The sequence below is a fragment of the Camelus ferus genome, chromosome X, assembly GCF_009834535.1.
Source record: "Camelus ferus isolate YT-003-E chromosome X, BCGSAC_Cfer_1.0, whole genome shotgun sequence".
Lineage (NCBI taxonomy): Eukaryota > Metazoa > Chordata > Mammalia > Artiodactyla > Camelidae > Camelus > Camelus ferus.
Window position 1 is genome coordinate 93,117,309 of NC_045732.1, and position 22,792 is coordinate 93,140,100.

A 22,792-nucleotide genomic window follows, 5' to 3' on the forward strand; every position below is an offset into this window, starting at 1 on the left:
GGCATGTGACTCAAGCATGGCCAATTAGAGAAGTTTCTCCCTGTGGCCACAGAGATTGGTTCAGGGTTGGATACAGGATCCAATTCAAGCCAATGAGAGACCCAGAACTTTTATTTGAACTATCAGGGAAGAGAAGCTATCTTTTCAAAGGGGAATTAGCCTTTCAGGATGTAGGCCTGGCAGTCCTGGCAGCCATTTTGCATATTTTGATTTGTGGAGCCTGAGAATGAAGCCAACGTGTTGGAGAGCAGCATAGAGAGATGGAGAGAGACTCATTTCTAATGACATCTTAGAGTTCCTGGACCTGGTTGTGCCTGAAACCAAAGTAACCTAGACTTTCAGTTATGTTGTTGTTGTTTCTTTTTTCTTTTTTCCTAATGGAGGTACTGGGGATTGAACCCAGCACTTTGTGCATGCTAAGAATACACTCTACTGCTGAGCTATTTCCACCCCTTGTGGACTTTTAGTTATATGATTCAGTAAATTCCTTTCTGTCCTTGAGTCAATTTGAGGGTTTTTTTTTTTATTATTCATTTGTTTGTTTTGTCACTCACAAGCAAAATAGTTCTAAATGATATACCGAAAGATACCAGATTAGGAAAGTATGAAGGAGGAAGTTTGAAAAGGGAATGAGTATTAAAGAATAGAGAAAAGAGTTTCTATAATGGGAAAGCCTCTGACCCCATAGCCACGGAGCAGAGTATGCATGAAGAAAAAATCGCCCCAGTCACTGGAGTCAGTTCGGTAGATGGTGCCAGCACTGTACCTGGCTCTGAGGAGTCTGTCCACAAAATCTCCACTTGGTGGCCGTGCTAGCTATTTCCTGTTTGCCCCTCCAAATGCACTTTCCACCCTTCCCCACCCTGCTTTCTTCTTTGGGAGGCTGACCTGTATGGACCACGTCAGTGGGCTTCCTTGTCCTCTGACTTTTGGTTGGGTTTGGCCAGTGGAAACTACCAGCAAGAGATCAGAGGGAGGAAGGAAAATTAAATGAAGGTATTTCTTCTCCTGTTTCCATACCTACAAGATCACCTTGAGCTAGCTTAGTCCTCCAACAAGACCACCACTCCTTTCAAGGCAGGCAGTGGTACATGACTCAGTCCTTCTGGGTTCTGAGAACCAGTTCCTACTCCTGCCATTTAGGGCCTAGGGAAGGTAAGAGTTTAGCTTATACTAGCCTGGGTTATGTGATATTCTTTGTGGTTCCCTACATCTACACATTTATAAGTAATCTCTTTGTAAATAAATCCTCTTCCAATTATTCTATTTTGTCAAGTGTGCTGTCTGTTTCTTGTTGGAACTCTAACTGATGCTATGGCCATATAGGAGCCTGCAAGGAAGTACATCCTGGATACTGGCTGCCAGATTGAGAGTTTATCACATTCTCCTTAAACCTTTTGGATCCTTCTATCAACTTTCTTCCCCCCTAGCTTACAAATAAAGGACTTTGTGAAGTAGGCAAGACTATTCAGCCTTTCAACTCCATTTTCCTTTGCCTCCATCCATTCTAGCCATCTTCCCTCTCAAACACCTTAATACACACATAAACACCCAAAATTCTATTTTCTGCCTGGATAAAATCACAATGTAAATCACACTTCTGTATGATTTAGTTAAATTACTTCATCACGTTTGAAGTCAGTAAGGAAAAATAACTCTAATGAATAACCTAGATGGGAGAAATATATTGGGATCAAGGACCTCCCCCTAGTCAAACCGTATCAGCCTAGTAGACCTTAGGCCAGGACAGCTTCCAAAGAAAGAAGGGATTCCTGCTGCAGCCTAGCCTCTGAGTCAAACAAGGGAGTGGAAATATTTCTGTCTTTAATTGCAATTACCACTAGGGATTTGCTCTGGGAGATACTTCATGGTCAGATATGCCCTCTGAAGTCACTTAGCGAGGCTTTCATCAAGTAATTTCATTTTCTAGTTGGATTTTGGTTCTTTCTCTCCACCTCAAAATATCTCTTAGTATTCTTCTACACAAACAAATAGGACAATTTATACTGGGACTCAACCTTGATAAAGAAAGGAAGTTTGCTCTGACAAAGTAGTCTTCTGAGAAAGTGGAGCATGAAGACTGCAAAAGGAAAAATGCTCAGAAATGAAACTTTTAGTTTCATCCTCCTGTGGCTAAATCCCAAGAGTCAAAAAAAAAAAAAAAAAAAAAGGTGGGAGGGAGAGAAAGAAAAAACTCTTAAACTAATAGGCTGTCAGTTGTCAAGTTTTCCACCCACATGTCTGCCCAATTCTTGTGGGAAAATCAGCGATGCAGTCTAGAAAGAGGAAATCATACACTTCTTTTTTATTTCAATTTATTGCTGTCAACAACTCCCCAAGACAATATTAATGTTTTCTACACGAAGATTCCCAACAAACAGATGCCTAAGAAAAGTATCTTTAGGATAATAATTTCAGAGGGGTGAGGAGTACAGAATCATGTCTTGCATGGACAAAACCATGAAGGCATTTGGAAGTAGTATTTCTCATTGACAGTCGAGTAAAACCAAGTGCATTGCAGCAGATGGTATACAAATCAAATCCTGGTACAGCACAGTATGGGGGACTATTTAAATTAATCCACTAGAAGTGTATTGAATTGTTAGAATCCAATTTTAATGAATAGATTATAATATTCAGTTCTGTATAATAAAGCTATTTTTAAACGTCCCAGCTGATATCCCAAACTATCCTAGTACTATTCAATACTGCTTTGAAACTGTGGACACAATGGATTCCATTGAATGAGAAATACTGTATGACAAAAGAGTCATAATTCCTTGTCTGTTTAATAGTCAACATATTTAACAGGATAATGTATTATGTATAAAATATAGCACCAGTAGTTGAATTCCTGTGAAATGTTAACTATTCTAACTCAGATTTGACATATGTTTTAAAATGTTTGGGAAATCATTCATTGGTTTTTAAAAAGATGGTACTTCCTGTTAAGCAGCAGATCAGAGTAGAAAGAGCACTGGACCTGGAGTCAGATGCAAAGCAGGTTATTTTAACTAAACACTCTCTAATATCCTTTCCAGATCTAATGTTCTATTTTCTTTTACTACTAAATCTTGAGAGTTTATTTGAGGTAATTTTTAGGTGGTATAAAGTTGTTATCTTCAGGTTTGTTTCTTTTTAAAGGTTAGTTTTGAAAATTGAATTTCATAAGGAAAGGGATTGGGAGGAGACAGTTTCATTGTTTTTTGTGTTTTCCACATATCTTTGATCACTTGTCAACAGCAGTCAGCTCCCTCTACTCTGTCAATAAGAGTGGGAAGGTGTCTGGGAAAGAGATTCCAGAGAGCAGAAGCAGCGCTTCCTGCCATAAGCCAGGAGAGAAGCACTACCTGAGAGACTAGATTGCTGTGGTGTGTTTACTTAAGTGGCTCAAATTCCCATGATTAAATAGCCTAGACTTTCTTGAGAGAGTTCACTTAAGCAAATGCTGCTTTCATTCTCAGATTTCCTTCTTCCCAACCCCACTTATATTTACATCTCCACATCTGTGTAACCAGTAGAAATCACAAGCCAATCACCATGTCCAAAACTGGTCTCAGCATCTTCTTCTCCAATCCTGCTCTACTCATGGATTCCCAGGCTTAATCAACAATACCACCATCCCACTAGTTCGAGCCAGGCTCAAAAGCCTGGAGTCATTCTTGACTCCTCCTGTTCCCTCATTGCTCATTCCACAGTCTTGCCCCCTCCAACCCACACTTCACATCGTGGCTGCCAAAGTGCTCTTTTGAAAATGTAAATATGATCACGGAGCTTCCCTGCTTAAAATGCTTTAATGACTCCTTTTCACTTACTGGATAAAACTCAGAGTCTGCTTTCAGTACCTGTACACCTTTCTAGCCCCATCCCCGCCACTCCCTGCCATTGCTCTGAGCCCTTTATGCTCCATTTACATGAACTGCTCACGGTTGCCCAAACACACCATGGTCTTTCGTGATGGTGACTTTGCATGTGAAATGGCCTCTGCTACTTTCCCAGCTTAAGTTATTTTTCCTCATGTTTCCATAGCATTTCCACATACTAGTTTTATAACTCTTGTCATACTATGTTGCAGTTACTTCTCTTGTTTGTCTTCACTACCAGACGATCCGTTCCCTGTTTTGGGAGCAGGTGAACATAGTAGAGGAGATTCAGACTCTGGATACTTCTAGGTGGCATTTAAGCTTGCTTTGGACCCTGACACTCTGCTCTTCTCCGATACTCTTTTTCTCCTTGTCCCAGCCCTCCCCCTGGTGGAGGTGTTAAGGAGCAATTCAACAGTCTCATGGCCAAAGATGAGACCAAGCTGCCTGGCCGATCCACAGCCTGGATAAATATCTGCCTCATATCATTTCTTAAGCAAATGAAAAGCTGGCTAATGGGCCTTGGATTTAAGATGGCCTGTCAGGGGCTTTCTGTCTTACCACACATCAATTGGGAGACCCTCATTTCCGTCCCCGGAGCTGTTTTGGGGGCGTCAATACATCCATCTCTGATAGTCTCAAAGAACATCATACTACTGTCAAACAAATAAGAATCAGCTGGTAGAGATCTTCTTTGTTTTCTCCTCTGCCTGAAGCTGAGACAAATCTTTTTGCAGGAATGTTTGCCTTTGGATGATTACACCACAAAGCAAGGAGTCAAATACCAGTCACATCCACATGGTAGGTGTTCTCCCCAATTGCAGTGGGCCTAACCTCCCAAAAAAGTCATAGGGAAGGTCCATGTTCTGGTCTATCTCAGAACAATATCCAGTTATCACTGACTTCTGTCCCAGTTGAAGATAAGCTAGTCTTTGCATCAGTATTTAGTTGCCCATGTGAGGCAGCCAGTTTCACAGGCACCTCTGGATATAGAGTTCCCTAGGCATGGTGGCCCTAGGTGTATTCTGGATTGGTCTGGTTGGTGATTCTCAGGGAAAGACCTTGCCAGGCAGGTTTTAAAAAAAGGGTTAGTTATCAGCCTGGTTGGGAGGAATCTCATCTCTAAAAACAACAAAGTTTTAGAAAACATGAATTTATAATCATTATAGAAATTCTCTTTTATGACTATTGTGAATTTTATCAGATACTATGTTTACACTACAGCGAGACTTCTAGCAGCAACAATGGGTTTTAGTTTTAAGCAGGGGGAAAGGAAATTAATATAATCTATTTGTCATCAGGAGAGACTACCTTTAAAAAATCAAATAGCTCCCACAATGTCATTTTATACATATGTCAAAAGCAAGGAAAGATGATCTGCTATCTTAGGTGTCCATTTGGCTGTGTCCCGATGGCAGAAAAAGAATTCAGGTGCTACCAGGGTAACACGAAATAGAACAGAAACAGAACTGGTGGGAGTGGCTCCCTGAAGTCCTTAGGTTTCTATGTTCAGAGTAAAGATTACCCTACCCACAAAACGATCATTGATGACATCATTTATGATGCCTTTGCCCTTCAGTTGGCACTGCACAGGCACTGCTTGGTTCTTTACCACATCTGTAAAGTGCATCGCCACCAGCGGGGAGGTGTAGTTAACCTGTAGGTGGAAGAACAATAAATTCTAAGTGTGAGGAGGGGAGGGTATGTGGGGGAGGGCAATAGGATGGAAGTGATCAGATATTCAGTGCAGGATGGAATAACGTCCATAGTGGGAACTGAGTAAATCCCACGATGTCAAGTCAGAAATGGCTAAAGCAACAGACATGTTCTCTCTGCCCTGGGACAGTGGGGAAATGATATATTTCTCTCATAAGTCAGTGTCAGTTGTCTGATTGTCCTCTGGGGAAAACTATTTCTAGCTCAGTGTGATGTGATTTTCTGGATAGCAGCCAATGAATCAAACCAGAACTAGTATTTATCAAGTCTCTAAGATGGAGATGAAGCCTTCACTGCCCCAAGGCTCCAAGTGGGAGCAATAAGAAAGTGTGATTATTTGGGTGAAATTGAGTGCAATGGCAAGTGATTTGTCTGCTCCTGACTAATTAGCTATATGACCTTGGGCGAGTCACTTCTCTCTGAACCCTAATTTCTCCATCTGTGAACTGAAGGTGTTAGGCCAGACCATATCTGAGATGCCTTCAGATTTGGAAAGGAGTGGTTGGGATAGGAATTGGTAGAGTGAACTCAGTCTTGGCCAGCGACTATTTACCCCTTTGCTATTACCTGCTGCTCCTTAATTCTCACAGATCCCAGCCAGCCCTTTGTCTCTGAGCCCTTTCTGACAGCAGAGACTGAAGGGAATACAGACTTACATGAGTCAGTTTGCCATAGTAAGGGTAGTAGCGGAGGTCAAAAGAAGCCGACTCTGGGTAGTAATTGATGGATCGGATGTCATTTTCATCACCTCTCTGTAAGTAAAAGTAGGTACATGTCATGTGGGGGGGGGGTCACTCAGTGAGTTGGAACCTGAGCTAAAGGGACCTGTGTCCCAGGCGAAATCACTGTGTGTTCTACAACCATCTCAGGAAGACGACGAAAGCAGAATGGGGCATGGCTCAGCCCAGACCTATCCCCAGAGGAATGATTCCAGGAGACAGTACCTTGGCTTTTCAGTTCAAAGAATACTGAATAGAAGGCCCAGCCTCCGGAGGCTGAAGGTTCTCAGTATGGCTCTGTGCTGGCTCCGAGGGGACCCAGACAGAAGGGCTCCAAGGGGCTTGCAGTACCTGGTGTTGCTCTGGCAAAAGGACCTACTGTGCTAGCATCATACTGGGCCTGGCACCCAGTCTGGGACATTGGCGCCGAGGCAGGTGTAAATTAGAACTTATGGGGTTAGTAAATCCCCGTCCGTGACAACGTGCACACTGAGGTCTCAGTTCTTTTGGAGGTCAGACCAGGTACAGAGGGACACAGTCTATATCTGGCTCACTTAAATGTCTCTGACCGTATTCTCTGAGGTGCTTCATTACAGCAGGTGGAGGCAGGAGGATGAGCTAGAGGGGCCCAGTACTGGAAATGCTTACATAGCCAAGTCTCCCCTCATCCCATCGTGTCAGGGAGCAGACTGCACGTTCCGCTTCTGCAGTCGGCTTGCCCTAAAAAGCAGAGGTCTGGGGGCTAGTAAGGGACAAACAGTGCGCTGCTAGCACATCACTCGCTAGGGTCATGCGATTCCTTCTGTCAACATAGTGTAATTGCTCTTAGTATAAACTGAGCTCTCCTTAATTTAGTCTAATAATTACCTTATCCTACTTGATTTCCACTAGTGGGTGTGGATTTGACCAGTATTGATTTGTGTAGGACGTATGATGACTCTTAATATTTCTTTTTTCTTTTTAAAAAAGGACGGTTCTCAGCAAGGTTCAATATAAGCTGAAAAATGAATGGCTTTCACTAGGAAACTATAAGCAGGACTCTATGCAATTAATATGCTAGTTTGAGACTGAGTTCGTCTTTAGGGTTTATTTATATATTCTTCTAAAAAGCATTGAAATTCATTTTTTTGTGAATGATCTGTGGAGTCAGTTCCACTAGTTTGTAGTCACACATCACATGTGTGTGTATTTATATACACGCTCATGTACATGTGAACAGAATGAATGTCCTTCCTACCTTGTGCACTTGGCAGGCACTGGCTGACCTTTCAGAGCTCATGTTCAGTGTCACCACCTCCCATGTGGAACTAACCTTTCCATCTTTAATGTCCTCACTGCACCTTTCATAGTGCCTGTATCACTTGACTGCCCTGATTTCAGAGACAGATTCATAGTTCTCTTGGCAGCCCCAACACCTAGCAAAGCACCTGGTACATAATAAGTGATCAATACATGCTTGCTGAATGTGAACTCTTGGCTGAATAAATGCTGCCTTCTGCTGCTTTCTGATCTGCCACCATCAAGACTGGAGTTTTGAGCTTTATTTCTAGTACTGAGAATGGAATTACCTGGCTTCACACATTCGCAAGACAACTGTCCAGGGCTCAGGTTGTAGTTGATGTTATCAAACAGGAGGGAGCTACTGCCGGTTTAAGAAGCAAACCTAAGATCTAGGGCTTTTTCCTACAAAGGAGCTAATTGGCACAGATGAGATAGGAGTTAATGGTCCCTTGAAGGACAGTTAATTAGCATATTAATGGGGTTCTGTTTATACTTCCCTTGTAGTCATTTGTTATTGCAACACCCAGTGCCACTGGTCATTGCTGCAAAAAGTGAAATTCAGTTTTAAAAGCAGGGACTAATGATTCTAATGAAAGCTGCTTGTTTAGTTTAAAGAAACAAGTAATTAGAGCTAAAAGCAAAAGTGTAAACAGAATCCCAGTTAATGACTTGGCACGTAGTTGTTCCCTGCTGTGGCCCTCAGCTGAGGTTGGGTCTTTGGGTTTCACAGGTATAAATCAGCACACACACACACACCCCCTACACAAATACACATGAATTCAATGCTTTCTGGAAATAGGGAGGCCTGAAAGTGTAAAGGGAGGTGTAGTTATGAAAAGAATAACTCTTTCCCTAACCCTTATTCAGGCGTCCATGGTAAAGCCCTTGGAAGGGATGACTCACCTTTTTGCATGAAACAGATGTGCTGAAAGTGCTTACTCAGAAAGGCACCTTACCTGAACTTTGCAAGAAACCTTCACAGGGTCTCCAAGCTCAGGACGAAAGCCAACAATCTAGCAAAAGAAAATCAGTGTGTTTTTTAAAATAAAAAACCAGATTTGACAGTAAAAATGGGGCTTTTCTAAACCCCCCTTGAGTCATCCCTTAGGCATAGGCTTGATCTATTTTGCCTTCTCAGAAATGTTACAAAAAGCAGAAAACGCAAAATATCTTCAGAGCTGCGCAGCTCAGCTTACTCCTTGTTGTATTTGTGCCTGATATTCATACAATGGCAACTTCAGCAAGATCACCCTGAAGAACTTACTGGTTTCAAGAGGAGTGTGCCTGGTAAGGCTCTGCCCCACCTAAGGCATGGCAGGAGAGAAGGAAAATGCATCTGTGATATAAGAATTGTCTCCCACCCCACCCTCATGTCAGTTCAGGATCTCATTCCCGACAGAAGCATCAAAGGGCAGGTTTAGGGATGTGGGAGAAGAATCAAATAGGAAGTGTTCAGGGAGAATTATTGCTTGGTAGGTTTGTCCAGTTGTTTGTGTTACTGACGCTGTTGGTAAAAATGGCCAAACTTACAGTGTCTGAAGACAGAGCCCAAGAGAAATGGAGTGGCCAGAGCCCTCCTACCCAGCTCATCCACTTATCATCGCCAGAGCATCAAGGGCCAATATACCCGGTTCATCTTTAGAAGGATGCAGGGCTGTCCAGTAGAGTAGCCAAAAGTAGGGTCCTCCAGGCCAGAGCAGTTCTTCAGGAAGGAGCGCTTAAATTGGCAGGCTTTCTTGTCCTCATCCTCATCACCATCTTGGATGAAGTACTGGCCCGGAGGACAATCTACATTCATTTCCTCTTGAAGACTGTCATTATAACCTAAAGCATGTGTGAGTGGCAAAGGGTCATGTTAGACAGGTGCTACAGGGGAAGGCCATGTTTTCCATCACTCTCCTTCTAGTTTCCTTTGTCCAGCATGCTTGTGCTCCTCTGAAAGCCCACTCACTTTGTCCTAGGCCCTGTGATGCCCAAGGCCCTTCACCAGCAACATCCCTCCAAGAAGCCTTCTGGGCTGGTCCCCTCAGCCTACTTGGATCAGCTGTCCCCTTGCTTCTCATTCCCTTGGAAGTTGTTTGATATCCATCTCTGGATTGTATGTTGGTCGCTTTATAACTTTTTTCTATTTTTCCATCATTTCTTTTCTGATATGGTTAATTGTAAACTTGGGGAACTGCCTCTTCTACTTCTGGGAGAGGAATAGGCACATAGTAGACAGATTTTGGAAAAGGGACTGAATCATATCAAGGTGTGGCACATATAATAAGGAGGCAAAGCTCCTGGGTTAGATCTCTTTAAGTTCAGCCTAGGAGACATCTCCCTTTCAGGTCATGAAAGGCCCCCAGAGCAAGAGAGTGAGAATTGTGTGTTGTGGGACAGGAGGAAGGGAGAAGAAGAAGAGGAGATAAACCAGCTCCTCGTTCTTTACAGAGGGAAGCTAGCATTGCAAAATAGAAGCTTAGGTTGAAAGCCAGAAAATGACAACCACAGGGTCTCCACTGAGAGGGCAAAGGGGTGAGATCTTGTCTCCTGAGACCTGAGGCACTCAGAGTTAATGTCCCTTTACATTGAGGGGAATGTAACATATGTCCAAGGTAACATATCAGGGAGAGAGCTGAAAAGGGCTACCTGTGACCTGACTCCTTGGGCTAATAGATGCCCTAGAACTGGGCTTTAGAAATTACTGTCTTATTTCCAATTTGGTTCTAAATGATAGAATCCAGTTAGTACTGTTAGATCTAGCCCCCATACATTCATGTTCCAAGAAGCCCAGTTTTTCAGAGGAGATTGTACACCTATGATCCACCAGAGGTAGAACTCCAAATGTGCTGCTGGATCCTCATCTAGATAGATTGTGACTTGGATTTGATATTAGAAGCAACTGGGAATTTTAAATCTATTACAATTATGGCTAAGCTTTTATTTTTCCTTTGATAAAGCTACATTCAATTCAAGGTTTTGTTTTCATCTGTTTCTTTTTTAAGAACAAGAGCTATGCTCAAATAATAACTTCCTAAATACAAACTCTAATCATGTGCTCATTGTTTCTCTTCAGGTAGTTCCGTTAAAAATAATGTGACATGGGCATGACCCTTATTGCAAAATCCCTGTCCTCATGGGAATGAAATTGATACTCCGGGATGTCTATTTCAGAGACGTGTTCTTTTTAAACAGGGCATATTATCTACACTTAGGAACTAAAAAACTCAATGCTTTTCCTAATGTTCCCCATCTCTGTCATCAGGTCAGAATTGATATTTCTGCATCTGCTACCTTCTTGGAGGGATTTTCTCAGCAAAGATTCTGGCAATATATTTGCGATAGCTCACAAGCATTTGAAAGAAAAAAAGATACTGTGCTGGCTATGATGCCCAAAACATTTTTGGGAGTCCAAACTGGAACTACATGGACTCAGAAAGAACCCAGCCCCCCTCATTTTACAGGTAAGGAGTGTGACACTCAGACTTACCCAAGATAACACTGAACATTACTGATACAAAGCTGATTTTCTAACTCCTGGTCATTTGGAAGTGACAAAGAATTATGAAAAGCAGCACTTCTCAAGCTTTAAAGGTCATACAAATCACCTGTGGATCTTACTAAAATGCAGATCCTGATTCAGCAAGTCTTGGTGAGGCCTGAGATTCTGCCTTTCTAACAAACTCCCAAGTAATGCTGATGCTTCTGGTCCCTGGATCACACTTTGAGTAGCAAGGGTGTTAAGAGCAGGGACGTGGGTTTAACCACTGGTTCTGCTGCTGGGAGACTTTGATCAGGCTTCTTCCCAGTTCTGAGCCTCAGTTCTCCCATTTGCAAATGTATAGACTCTGCTATGCAGGGTTAAAGTTCTTTGACAACATTTATGCACTTAAATAACACCTCCCATCACATAAGCGAATCATCTTAATTCAGTGCATGTTCTATTGGCCATCCCTGTCACCCCACTTCAGCCAGGCCAGGAAATCCAAACCAGTCTAACTGCCCCCCCCCCCACCTAACAAATAATAGGTGCAGCAGTGTAAACCCACTGGAGCTCCTCTTTGATAGCCAGATAAATCCAGAGCCCATGTGCTCGGTGTTTAACCTTAACCAAGCTGCTACCTCAGTTTTCACCCTGTGTAAGGCTTCTCAAAAAGCCATTCATTTGTCCTTAAAAATGTATCTGATGATGCTATAGAGATAGACATCTTGAAAACACTTGCCATCAAAATGTTGGAGTCACTGCCATCCAGAGATTATCCTTCTAACTCCCTTATGGACTGCTATTTAGATAGAGACCCTTGCTCTCTTCCTGAGATGGATCACCTCCAGGAAATGAATTCTCTTACCCTGAAAGAGGACGGGAGGCAGGGGTCTTCCAGTTCTGGAGAACACTCTTTTTTTCTGACCACTACCTCCCTCTCCAGAATTATCTTTTGTAATTGATCATTATTGAGCCACTGGGATGTGCCCAGGACATAACTAGGTGCTGTAGGGTGTTTAGGGGGAGAAAACAAGTTCTCTGCCCCATTGAACATGTTTTGCTGGAGAGTTGGCTTATATGCTTTTCAAGGCAACATACAAATCACAATGCAGAGCCGTTTTTGATTGTATCTGCATGCATTGAGGGGGATGTAAGATAAGGAAAAACTAAGATGGGCTGTGTTAGTAAGTCTGGGATTTCTGGACCAAGTGAATTTTGAACTTTGAATTCCCACCCATCACCTCTCCAAACGTATTCCCACTGTTCAGAGGAACTTACCCTGGAGAAAGCCATTTAGGCTAATCACATAATGCTGCCAAGTGTCAGGTTCAGAAACGTTGAAGTTGAAGTTAAGGCTGTGGGCGAAGGGTCTGATCATAACTCCTGGCAATGAAAACAGGTCTTGGATATATTAACCCGTTCTTGGGATAATTTTTTTGTATCGATTCCCATGAAACCATTTCCCCCCAGGCAATCAAAATGAAAAGGACCATAATTTGCCAAGTACCATTTTACTTTTACTCTTAATAATTGAATCCTGAAGTCATTACCGGGAAGAGCCAAAGTTAATTGAGGCTGAACATGCTGTGCAAGCAGGTTTCTGTCCAGCAAGTTCTGACAGCACAGGGTATTTGGGCACTCACCAGGAGGCTTCACCCTCTCAGTGAAGGTTGGCATGTAAGGAGTGATGGTCAGAAACAGTGTGTACATGCAGAGGGTGATCACAGCAGCCAGGGAGGCATAGAAGAAGAAGTAAATGACTAAGATCAGGCCTGCAGAACAATCAGAAATGAGAGTGGTCAGTGCTGGCCAACAAGCCCTGTCTCCACATTTGAACTCATCGAAGCACAACCAACCCATACATGTGACATGGCTTTTTATAAATCCCTCAGATTCAGTATGTCCTTGCTTATTCAGATTTCACCAATTTGGAATTGGTGAGAATTGTGTCAGGGGTCTGATTGCAGTTTACCTTTACAGCATCTCCAATGGAAGGGCTTGCTGAGCAAATGATGACCATGAACAAGATTACAGGGGAGTGGAGTTCAAAGTACTGCAGAGGACAAATTGCTTGGGAGTCCTCTGGGCTACCGTTGATGTCCTAAGTACAAATCATTCTTCGCTATTCATTAAAGCATGTGCCCTAAAGAGTCCTAGCAGCTTGGTTCCAGTGATTATATATATTTGCAAGTAATGAAAACAGCATTTCTTTTCACATAGCCTATAATTCAAACTTTTGATTCCTTTCCACTGGACTTGCCTCTAATGAAGGCAAAGTGAGGCTTCACTCTATGTATTTCAAATCTTATTCATCTTTGGCAAAAGTTTAAGTGGCTCTGCTTTTCAAAAAGAACACTAACACAGGATGGGGAAGGGAGAAAGGGGAAACTGTACTTAATTACTGACACTTGCTGCCCGTGAGCCCCACCTGTGAGCTTGGGCAAGTTATAAAACTTCTCGGCACCCCCGATTCCCCGCCGTTAAAATGGGATAAATTTAGTACTTACTTCATATTCTGATCTATATCCCTAGCAATATTTGAAATTCAGCCTTTTCTTACATCCTGTCCTGTTTAATCTTAGACCTGCTATTTATCTCTCTGGGCCTCAATTTCCTCATCTGTAAAATGAGGATAATAACAGTCTTTACTTCTTAACATTGAATAATGCATATAAATATCACAGCACAGAGCCTGGCAGATACTAAGTGCTCTATAAATGGTAGTCTTCACCATTGTTATTATGAATACTATTATTGCTATAGGACCAGAAGCAAAGTTGTGTGAATTCCTCCTCTGTGGGCTGGATTAGGACTAGGTTTGCCCCAGGATTAGACAGCGGAGAGTGAGTGAATGAGTGAGAGATTGCTGCTGAGAAGCTCTTTTTAAGTCCTCCTTGGAGCTCTCGCAGGAAATAATATCTAGCTCTGCTCACAGCAGTGACATGATGTCAGAACTACAGATTTGAACTGCATCATGAACCAGAAACTGGAACAAATGACATAACTTTGCTGTACTCCAAACCAAATCCAAATATTAATTTTTAAATTGAACTGTGAACCAAATAAAATGAACAACAACAACAACAAAAAGGAGTGGAGAAAGGAGAAAAAGAATTCTTAATAATCTCACTGGAAGTGAACCTTTAGGCTTTATAAGATGAACTGAGGCAGAACTGAAACATGAACACATTGATTCGGTTGGAATCCCTGGAGAAGCAGCAGCAGCACTTTGTGTGCCTGTGGTACTTGGCTGCTGCCCACCAGCTGTCCTAATGGGCTATGCCCTGTGCCCCCTCCATTCCTCTACCCGCGTCCCCATCGTGGGAACAGATCAACAGCTGGAGCCATCGTGGGGGACCAGAAGGCTCAGTTTCAGGGATGAAAGGAAAGCAGTAGAATACACGTATGTGCCTTGGAGATACCTTCCTTCTTGCCCAGGCTGTGTGGCAGGAAGCTGTAGATGGGAGAGTGGCACTAGCAGTGAGTCCCCTCAGCTTTACCCAGGAGTCTGTGCCCTGCAGCCTGTGATGGGCTGTCTCAGCTACACCGCACCCCCCAGCAAAACCAAGCACTGTGACCACCTGAACCCATTGACCCTCCAACCCTTCCTGCTCCGAATGATCAATTTCTACTTGAGCTGCTCCTCTGGGTAATCCAGGGTTTTCTCCTGAATGCCCCACCCAAGCTTGGATAGACCAGTGTATCTTGAATAGACTAGGTACCCACGATCCCAACTCTTCACTCCTTCCACTAAAACACGCCATCAGGCCCTGAGGCCCTGTCCATTAGGGCCTTGCTCATTGCTGGAGTTCATGAAGACAGTGTGGTGTTCTGGCCAGACAGTGAACTCCAGTGTTCGTCCAACCTGGGTTTCAATCCCAGTACTGCCACTTATTAACTGTGTGACTTTAGATAAGTTACTTACCCTCTCTAAGCCTCAGTTTCTGCATCTGTAAAATGGGATAATAATATTACTACCTCATACAGTTCTTGTCAGTACCCAATAAAATAACATATAGCTCCTAAGAATAGAGGTGGCCCTGCTATCAAAGGGAAAGCCCAGAATATAATAATAGGCTGGGTGAATATATTGGTCATGGTGATGTCCAGGCTGGGACAGGGTTAGTAAGTGCTTAAGTGGCACCCAGTTCTCAAACAGGAGGGCAGCGAGCCATGTGGTGGCTTAGGTGTTAACATCACTATTTGCTCTTTGCCCAGGGTAGCCCCACAGAAGCAGCCTGAGTTCCTGGACTCTCCTTAGACCCACTACCCAGAGGCCTGGATGTGGCCTACAGTCTCCCCACTGCTGTATCTTCCCTGGGCACTTGAACCTTCCTCCCTCATGCCCACTTATTGGCCTATGGACTGTTCTCCACAGGCACAGTTTGGATCAGCTCATCTGATGATGTTCCACTGGCTGGCTGTTTACGGGTTAACATAGGGCTCCCTCTTCCAGAATCAGACTTGCATTTCACAAGGCCTGTTTTTCCAGTCCTCTTTAGGCAAGGGAGAAACAGCTGTGCCCCCTTTGGAACCCCAATGAGTGTCCAGCGTTTGTCTGCAGCTTTCCAGAATGTCAGAATGTTCCTTGAATGGTACATTTGTTCCAGTTGAGAGTTCGAGGGATGGGCAGGGGTGGGGCTGGGAACTGAAGTGGGGTGAAGGGAAGTGGGTGTTGTTCAGAGCCCCACACCTGCTATTCCTAATACCAGGAAGCAGGGTGGGCTGTTTCACCCAGACTGAGCTGAATTAGAAACACAAACTACAAAGGGAAGAATTCTCAGCCACGGGGCCTTTAGAAGGCATGACCATCAACTTTAGCACCCAAGACCCTTGGCACTGGAGGACTCTTATTCCATCCATAGAGTTATCTGTTTTTTGCTTCTCCTCTGGGTTCACTGAGTTCCAAACCGGCAGCTGCTCTTTTTCTAAGAAGTGTGGCGAGTGTGGCGAGTATGAATTTTACCACAAGCTAAATCTCCTGAGAAGGATCAGCATTAACAGTTCAAGAGGTGAGTAGGACCCTGGGCGAGGAGTGCTGGGGAAGCTGTGAAGTAGAAAGGGTGGCAGCGTGTGGTACAAAGGGGAGATGCTAAGGGTTGCAGTTCTGCTATTGATCAAGCAATATAGGTGAGGAGGTTCAGACTTAAATCACTAGAAATGTTCCCTTTGACCCATTTCTCTGTAGACACCATGGGAGCATAAAGCACCCACAAGCTGGGCCCAGGGGCAGACCTGGCTCTCCTTCTCTGACATTACTAGGTGAAATGATGAGGCTTTATTAAACCCTTGGTCACTTTAGTAGGGACTTGAGTCTCATGTCCTAGAAATAGTCTTCTCCATAGTACTTTTGACTTTACAATTTTAACAGCTTTTTGGACCCTCAGGCTGATCTTGTGAGAGAGGAAAGGCAGATACTGTTTCCCTCATCTCGCAGGTGAGGAAACTGAGGCTCAGAGAGGATTCATGATGAGCCCAGACTTATACAGGTAGAAAGTGACAGGGCTGGGGCTTAAAACACAATCTGCACCTTCCCATCTCATTCTCACTGTCTCTCTGCCCTGCAAGTGCTATTGAGCCCAGAGGGTTTCAGCTCTACAGTCAAGTTTGTTCATCCACTTGGAGTGTGTTCTGATGGTATCTGCTCCTTACTTCCCCAGGCATTGATCCCGGTACAGGAAATGCTAAGAGATGTTTGCAGACAAGCCCATCCAATGTATAGTAAAGGAATTCCGGACACCAAGCCAAAAGCAAAGGACATCTGACTAGGGCATTGGGACAACTGGGACTTACTCCAACTCTGACCTGTTCGGGCCAGAGACATCCTTTTCTCCGGATCCCACAGGTATTCGTTCACAATGTGCAATTTTTGCCACCAGGCATTGCTTGTTTCCTGACCCTGACTCTCTTCCTCCTTTTCCTCCTTTTCTTTCTCCTCCTCTTCTTCCTCCTCCTCCTTCAAATTGGGTACCACCATCACCCGAGCCTCTTCTTCTGCTTCTTCCTCTTCATCTGCTAAGTAGTTCTGGTTCACTTCATCCTGATCGTCCTGAAACAGTGACAAAACATAGTCCCCTTTTTGGAAAAGGAAATCTCCAGGGGCCCATCTCACCAGCCAAAAATAAATGGAAAATGACTCAATATTTGGAGATGCTTCAGATGTCCACTTACCCATAAACATACCTGTTGTTACAAGAGGCAAATTTTCTTTCTCTCTGTTCTTTTGCAGGAAATATCTTTCTATGACCCATTTTGACCCAATATTCTTTCCATAGAGGTGCAAGTCTTATTCTCAGCTTCAGACATTTGGGCTCTTCCCCTAGGACTGCTCATGTCACTGCTCTGTCCTGAGGCCTTGGCTTCCCGCTTAACTTTGTCTGGCCCGTCAGGGCAGAGCTGAGCTCAACACTGGAGGATGGAGTAGTTTTAGACACTTGTGTCCGTGATGGCAAGTTTTCAGCCCAAGCCAGCTTTGTCCTAACACCCTGTACACTTTCAGCTGCTCAACCTCACTGTCCTAAGTTGTGCCTAAAAATAGCCTGGGAGGGACATCAGGACAAGAGGCCAGCTGCTGCACCCCTCCTCAAAACTTAGACTGTCTTCCCAACAGAAACAAGAGATAGAGGTTACTTGCTGCCTCTCTGACTGTTGCCCACGCTGGAACCTCTTCATGCCTTAAGCTGGTTGGACAGACCACCTGGGACGCCAACTGATACTTTCTTAGTCATCCCACCCCCAACGCCATACCCTAGGCAAAAATCTGGGCACGTAGTAAATGCTCAGCACATATTTGTTGATTGACTGATTGCAGCCATTACTTGAGGTCTGAAACTGTAATCTTCTCCGAGTGGTTCTAAGAAAATTGAAACAAAAAAGGAAAAACCCAGACTTCACCAAATGGCATTTCAAATGCCTCTGGGCCACAGGCTGGAGAGTTGGATCTCTGCTCTCTGTGGATCTGCCAAGGCCACCCTCCCTCCTCTCTGCTGTCCAAATCTGAAGAGTGGCGGGGCCTGTGCACCTGTTGGGCTTGGATGTGTCAAATGATAGAGGCCTGGGGCTCTGTGCTGCCCCCTCCCTGCCTGATTCCTCAAAGGCCATTTAGAGGACGCTCGGCTAAAAGTGCTGCTGTTTGGGAGGGGGGTGGTTTCAGAAAACTGGATTGTTCGGAATCAGTAACAGTGATACAGAATGACAGGACTCTAGTCTCAGCATTCAGTTGGCCTAGCGCTGTCGAGCTCTAGATTAGAAGCACTCTTGAATTGCTCTCTAATTTGTTCAAACGTACAGCTTTGCATTATGCACCATTATCAAAACCAGCAGGGAACTTGAAGATTCACTTGTGAGGCCCAGAGAGGGGACAGGATCTAGCCAAAGTCACACAGCAAGTTCATGAGAGAGTTGACAGTCTCAGAACCCCTATCTCTCCATACCATGGACAGTGATGTTTCTCTTCTATCACACTGAGCACAGGTGCTTAGGGGTGGTTTAGCAGATTTATGGTGCACAACAGTGTGTTAGATTCTATGTTCCCAAGGGATGGTAGGTGCTTATAATCAAAGATTTCTAACTCTGACAGACTCACAGGGTAAGGCTTAGGAAAATAAACCCCATCACTCAATGCTGAATGGGTCAATAGTTGTTCTTAAGTCTCTTTCACTTGTGTGTGATCATATGTACCCATTTGACCTCCAGACCTACATTCTGAGCACCAGGGGGCAGGGTCCATGTTTTCTAACTCCTTGATGGCCCTCCACAGTGTGGAACCCACAGCTAGGACACCAGTGGGGTCTGAGCAAGTGTCAATGGCTGACTTAAAGCTCCTGAGCCAGGACTCTAGGGGGATGCTCTCACAAAGCCTGGTCCCTCACCTCAGCAGTCACATGGACTGTAGTGGGTAGTCATCATGGCCCCCAGAGAATCTGCAACCAAGAATCTCAGGGAATTTGAAGTGTAACATTTCAACGTGGAGGAATTTATGCTTCTTTTATATTTTCTAAACACCTTCCTTTTCTCTCCTTGTTGCCTATTCGCCTGCCCTCCACCTCTGCTCCACAGAGGAGGCAGCTGGCTTTGGCCTCAGCCTGATCTTATTTGTAGATATGAGCTCTCACGCTAATCTCATTAAAGATGGCTTGTCATTAAAGCTTTACCCTCCCGGGAAGAATTAACCTTCTCAGTGCTAATTTCCCCACAGCTCTCATACTGCCTGAGCTTCAGAAACCTCAAATATCTTTTTCCCTCTCCCCGCTTCCCGGTATAGGAGAACCTCACCTTCTGCAAGAGAGGCACTTTTGTGCAACCAACTATTTAACGGAATCCAGTAGGGAATCCTTTGGTAATGAGAGGGTCTGTTTTTTTCAGTTTCCTAAAGTGGCACCGCCCTCATGTGATAGTGTCTGTGCTGGGAGAGAGTTGTGGGTGGGTGCTGGGGCCATCACGTTGCCCTAAAAGGGAAGAGTCTGAAGGGCAGAAGGTGGCTCCATTTTGAGCACTCTAAATATACAAACATATAAACAAATGTATAAACAAGCAGTATGACCTGAAGGATAAATTTGTGCCCTGCTTTGAGTAACACCCTGTAAACATTCAAACGGTTAGTTAATTTTAAAAGAGACATTAGCACATGATTACTCACTGCATCGAATAATTTCTTTTTAAATTTGATCAAGTATTCCCTATAAAGAGCAAGATTCCTCTGATGCATTTAAAACCCAAACCAGTTGACAAATAATTGAAATTATACACAACATTTCAGCAGCATTACATAGAAAGGAAGCCAAGTAAGCACTAGTTATATATGCCCTACAGACTGTGACCGCTCTGATTGCTGGAAGGGACTCTGGGAATGTCAAAAGAGAGATTGTACAAATTGTGGCTGGGCAGTCAAGAGAAGCCCTCCACAGGTTGATGTGGGCTTAGAAGAATATGTGCCTTCCTCTGCTAACTGTTGACCATCTTCACTTAGCTTGCTGGTTACATAAGTGGCCATTCCCCAAGAAAAATGGATTAAGGGTTGTTTCCTCCGGGGGTTCAGATCACAATCCGGTGTGTGGGAGATTTCAGAATATACCTCCCCCCTAAAGTACTGCATGTGGTTTGTATTAATGATTTATAGCAAAGTAAATGCAAAGCAGGGTGGCAGTGGGTGGTGGAGGGCCAGAGGGTTAAGGAGTTGCACGCTGCAAATATAATGGAAAGAGCACAAGATTGGAAGTGAGGAAACTTGCATTCTCACTTTGGCTCCTCTACTAACTTGCAAGTCACTCCTGTGCTCTGAGCCCCAAAGGCCTCCTTTACCTAATGAGGGGTTCTGGAGAGGTGAAGTCTAGGACTCCTCCCAGCTACTGTCTAGGATTTGATGATTTTAGCTATAGTCTGGAATTTCTGCTTTGGAAAAACAGCAGCTGGGTTCCTAAGAAGCTACCACCCAAAGGGATCGAGACAGCTGGGTAGGCAGTGCCTTTCGTTTCCCCTTCCCTTCTCTCTTGGCTAAATTCCTTGGTATCGGAAGGAAATCTCCACTCCCAGACTTCAAACAATCTGTTCAAATTCTGGACTCCCAAGGAAAAATTTAGAAAGCCCCTTATTCTCTGGCATCTTCCCCTTGCTTTATCTTTGTTGCACAAGAAGAGGGGCTTCCTTCTTCAGTCCAGCAGTTTAGGGTGCGATGGGGTACTGGGGAGTCACTGCTTGCCTCAAAACTATGGGCTTCCTTAAACTTCACTGTTCCTGACCGTCCTAAGGAGAAGCAGCCCTAAGCCAAGACCTATACAACCCCCACCCTATCCCACTGAAAAGGGACAGCAAAATATTCTGCTCCCTGGGACTCACAAGTCTGTAGCGATAACCGTAAGGAAAGGCCGGAGCCCTTCTGGACCGGAGCTGCCGTCTCATGGCTGGTCAGTGGGCAAAGACGCGGCAGAGGCAGGCCGGTGAGTGAGAGTTATGGAGCTTCTGCTGGTACAGGAGACACTGGTTGCTGGGGATACTTGGCGCCCAGTAAAAGTGAACCCTCCTGGCATGAGCCCTTCCCCAAAATAATCCAACATGCCCCTCTCTCATTGGTTGGCCCCTTCCCTGAATCAAAGGAAAGCCCTGATGGAAAAGCAAGCTCATCATTACAGGGAGGGGGAGATTTTCTGGGTCACGAGGATGAGCGACTCACCACCCCCAACTTCATGTCTCTTCCCACCCACTGCCCTTCCCTAGCACCTGAGCTACTATGCACCCAGTGGAAATCTTAAGTCGTGTTCTTCTGAATTGAGAGTTGGATATCAGTGTGTGCAGGGGGTGGGGCGTGGGTGGGAGTTGGGGGTAAGGGGAGATGACCAAGAATAACTTTCTTTTTTCATAAGGCTGACCTCATGCAAAAGGATCTAGGGTGTCAGGAAAGATTCCCTTAGCTCTCCCCACCCCACCCCCCCCACACCAAGCCACCTACAATATTCCTTATTTGTGTCAATCCGCAAGCCCCTTAAATGTAGACTATGCATTCTGATTTTAGAGGCCAGGCTCCTGCCTTACCCTTCCCTGGCCAAAAAGGGTCTTGGACATAAAGAAGCCTTTTTCTAGCCCACATGTCAGAATGGCCCCATCAGCACTGCCCCTCACACACACACCCCTTGGAATCCTGGCCAAATTTCTGTAGTGGTTGAGATCTATATTTATCCCTTAGCATCAAGGCAGGGAACAAGCCAGAACTTTGCAGTGTCAGTTTCCCAGACATATATAACTCCTGAGGCCAAAGTGGGATCCAACAAAAGAAAAATTAGTAGAAACATCCAAGAACATTGTATAGCAGTTTTAGTCTGTTTGGTTCACCCCACTGGAGCCCGGGTGGCTAAGAGGCCTAGGTGGACTTTGTGATCCTTCCTTCACAAATCCCTCCCCCTGCCCATTATACCCAGGTGACTGAGAATGTTGCAGGTAGTGGGCATATTCATGAGCAAGAAAACCATAGCCCAACAGCTTAGACAGATCAGTCATAATTCCAAGTCGAGGCTATTCTGATGAAGACAGCTTCAATAGCGGTTAATTTAAAATAAAAATTCCATTGGCTAGAACATAACTAATCAGGACTCTTCCTTAACAGAGTCCCCCTGCCCCATACCCTCATTTGAAGAGAAAGAGAACACTGACAAAAAGAAGAGAAACTCATTCTTCTTTCTGGATTTTAATGAAAGCAAAATATATTCCAGGGGATAACCTGGTCTCAGGAGACTTTGAGCTCTGTCTCTTACGCTTTCTCCATTCAAGCCTTTTGTGTGATTCCTGGTGTTAAGTAGGAGAATCTCGAAGCCCTTGGAAGCGTCAAAAGCCAAAAAAAGCATAGATAGGTAAATTGGTCTTGTTTTATGAAGGCATAAAAGAAAGTACAGTCACGTTAGCAAGATTTCAAAAGCCAGGAGTGGGCAGTAGCATTATTCACAATAGCGAAGATGTGGAAACAACCTAAGTGTCCTGTTAACAGATAAATGGATGAGGAAGGATGAGGAATATTCTAAAATGGAATATTCAGTCATGAGAAGGAAGGAAATTCTGCCATTAATGACAACATGGATGGAACTTGAGGGCATTATACTCAGTGAAATAAATCAGACAGAGAAAAACAGATACTGTATGATCTCACATGTGGAATCTAAAAAAGCCAAATTCATAGAAACAGACAGTACAATGGTGGTTACCAGAGGCTGGGGGGAGGGTGGGGAATTGGGAAGATGTTGGTCAAAGGGTACAAATTTCTA

General features: G+C 44.3%; 1 protein-coding gene across 7 annotated transcripts; it reads right to left on the reverse strand.

Moving 5' to 3' along the window:
• Positions 1-2,772: 2,772 nt before the first annotated feature.
• ATP1B4 (ATPase Na+/K+ transporting family member beta 4) lies at positions 2,773-21,059 on the reverse strand. 7 transcript variants are annotated; one of them, XM_032475040.1, is made up of 9 exons: positions 20,880-21,059; positions 16,851-17,094; positions 12,689-12,817; positions 12,324-12,428; positions 9,207-9,403; positions 8,536-8,592; positions 6,947-7,018; positions 6,236-6,331; positions 2,773-5,520 (listed from the first exon to the last, which is right to left on the reverse strand). In XM_032475040.1, the coding sequence occupies exons 1-9, from the start codon at positions 20,940-20,942 to the stop codon at positions 5,359-5,361; spliced, it is 1,125 nt and encodes a 374-aa protein (XP_032330931.1). In that variant the 5' UTR covers positions 20,943-21,059; the 3' UTR covers positions 2,773-5,358. The 7 variants fall into 7 exon arrangements, with proteins under 7 accessions (XP_032330931.1, XP_032330930.1, XP_032330932.1 ...); XM_032475039.1 differs by having other exon boundaries at positions 16,839-17,094; positions 20,880-21,058; XM_032475041.1 differs by lacking the exon at positions 20,880-21,059 and adding an exon at positions 17,229-20,812 and having other exon boundaries at positions 16,839-17,094.
• Between the last annotated feature and the right edge of the window lie 1,733 nt (positions 21,060-22,792).

Bases quoted from the DNA above. Each gene is read 5' to 3' on its own strand.
- ATP1B4 (XM_032475039.1), bottom strand. From the start codon at position 20,942: ATGAGACGGCAGCTCCGGTCCAGAAGGGCTCCGGCCTTTCCTTACGGT. The intron at 12,818-16,838 runs GTAAGTCCCAGT...ATTGTTCTGCAG, and splicing joins CCGAACAGGTCAGAGTTGGA to GCCTGATCTTAGTCATTTAC. The intron at 12,429-12,688 runs GTGAGTGCCCAA...TTTCATTGCCAG, and splicing joins TGAGAGGGTGAAGCCTCCTG to GAGTTATGATCAGACCCTTC.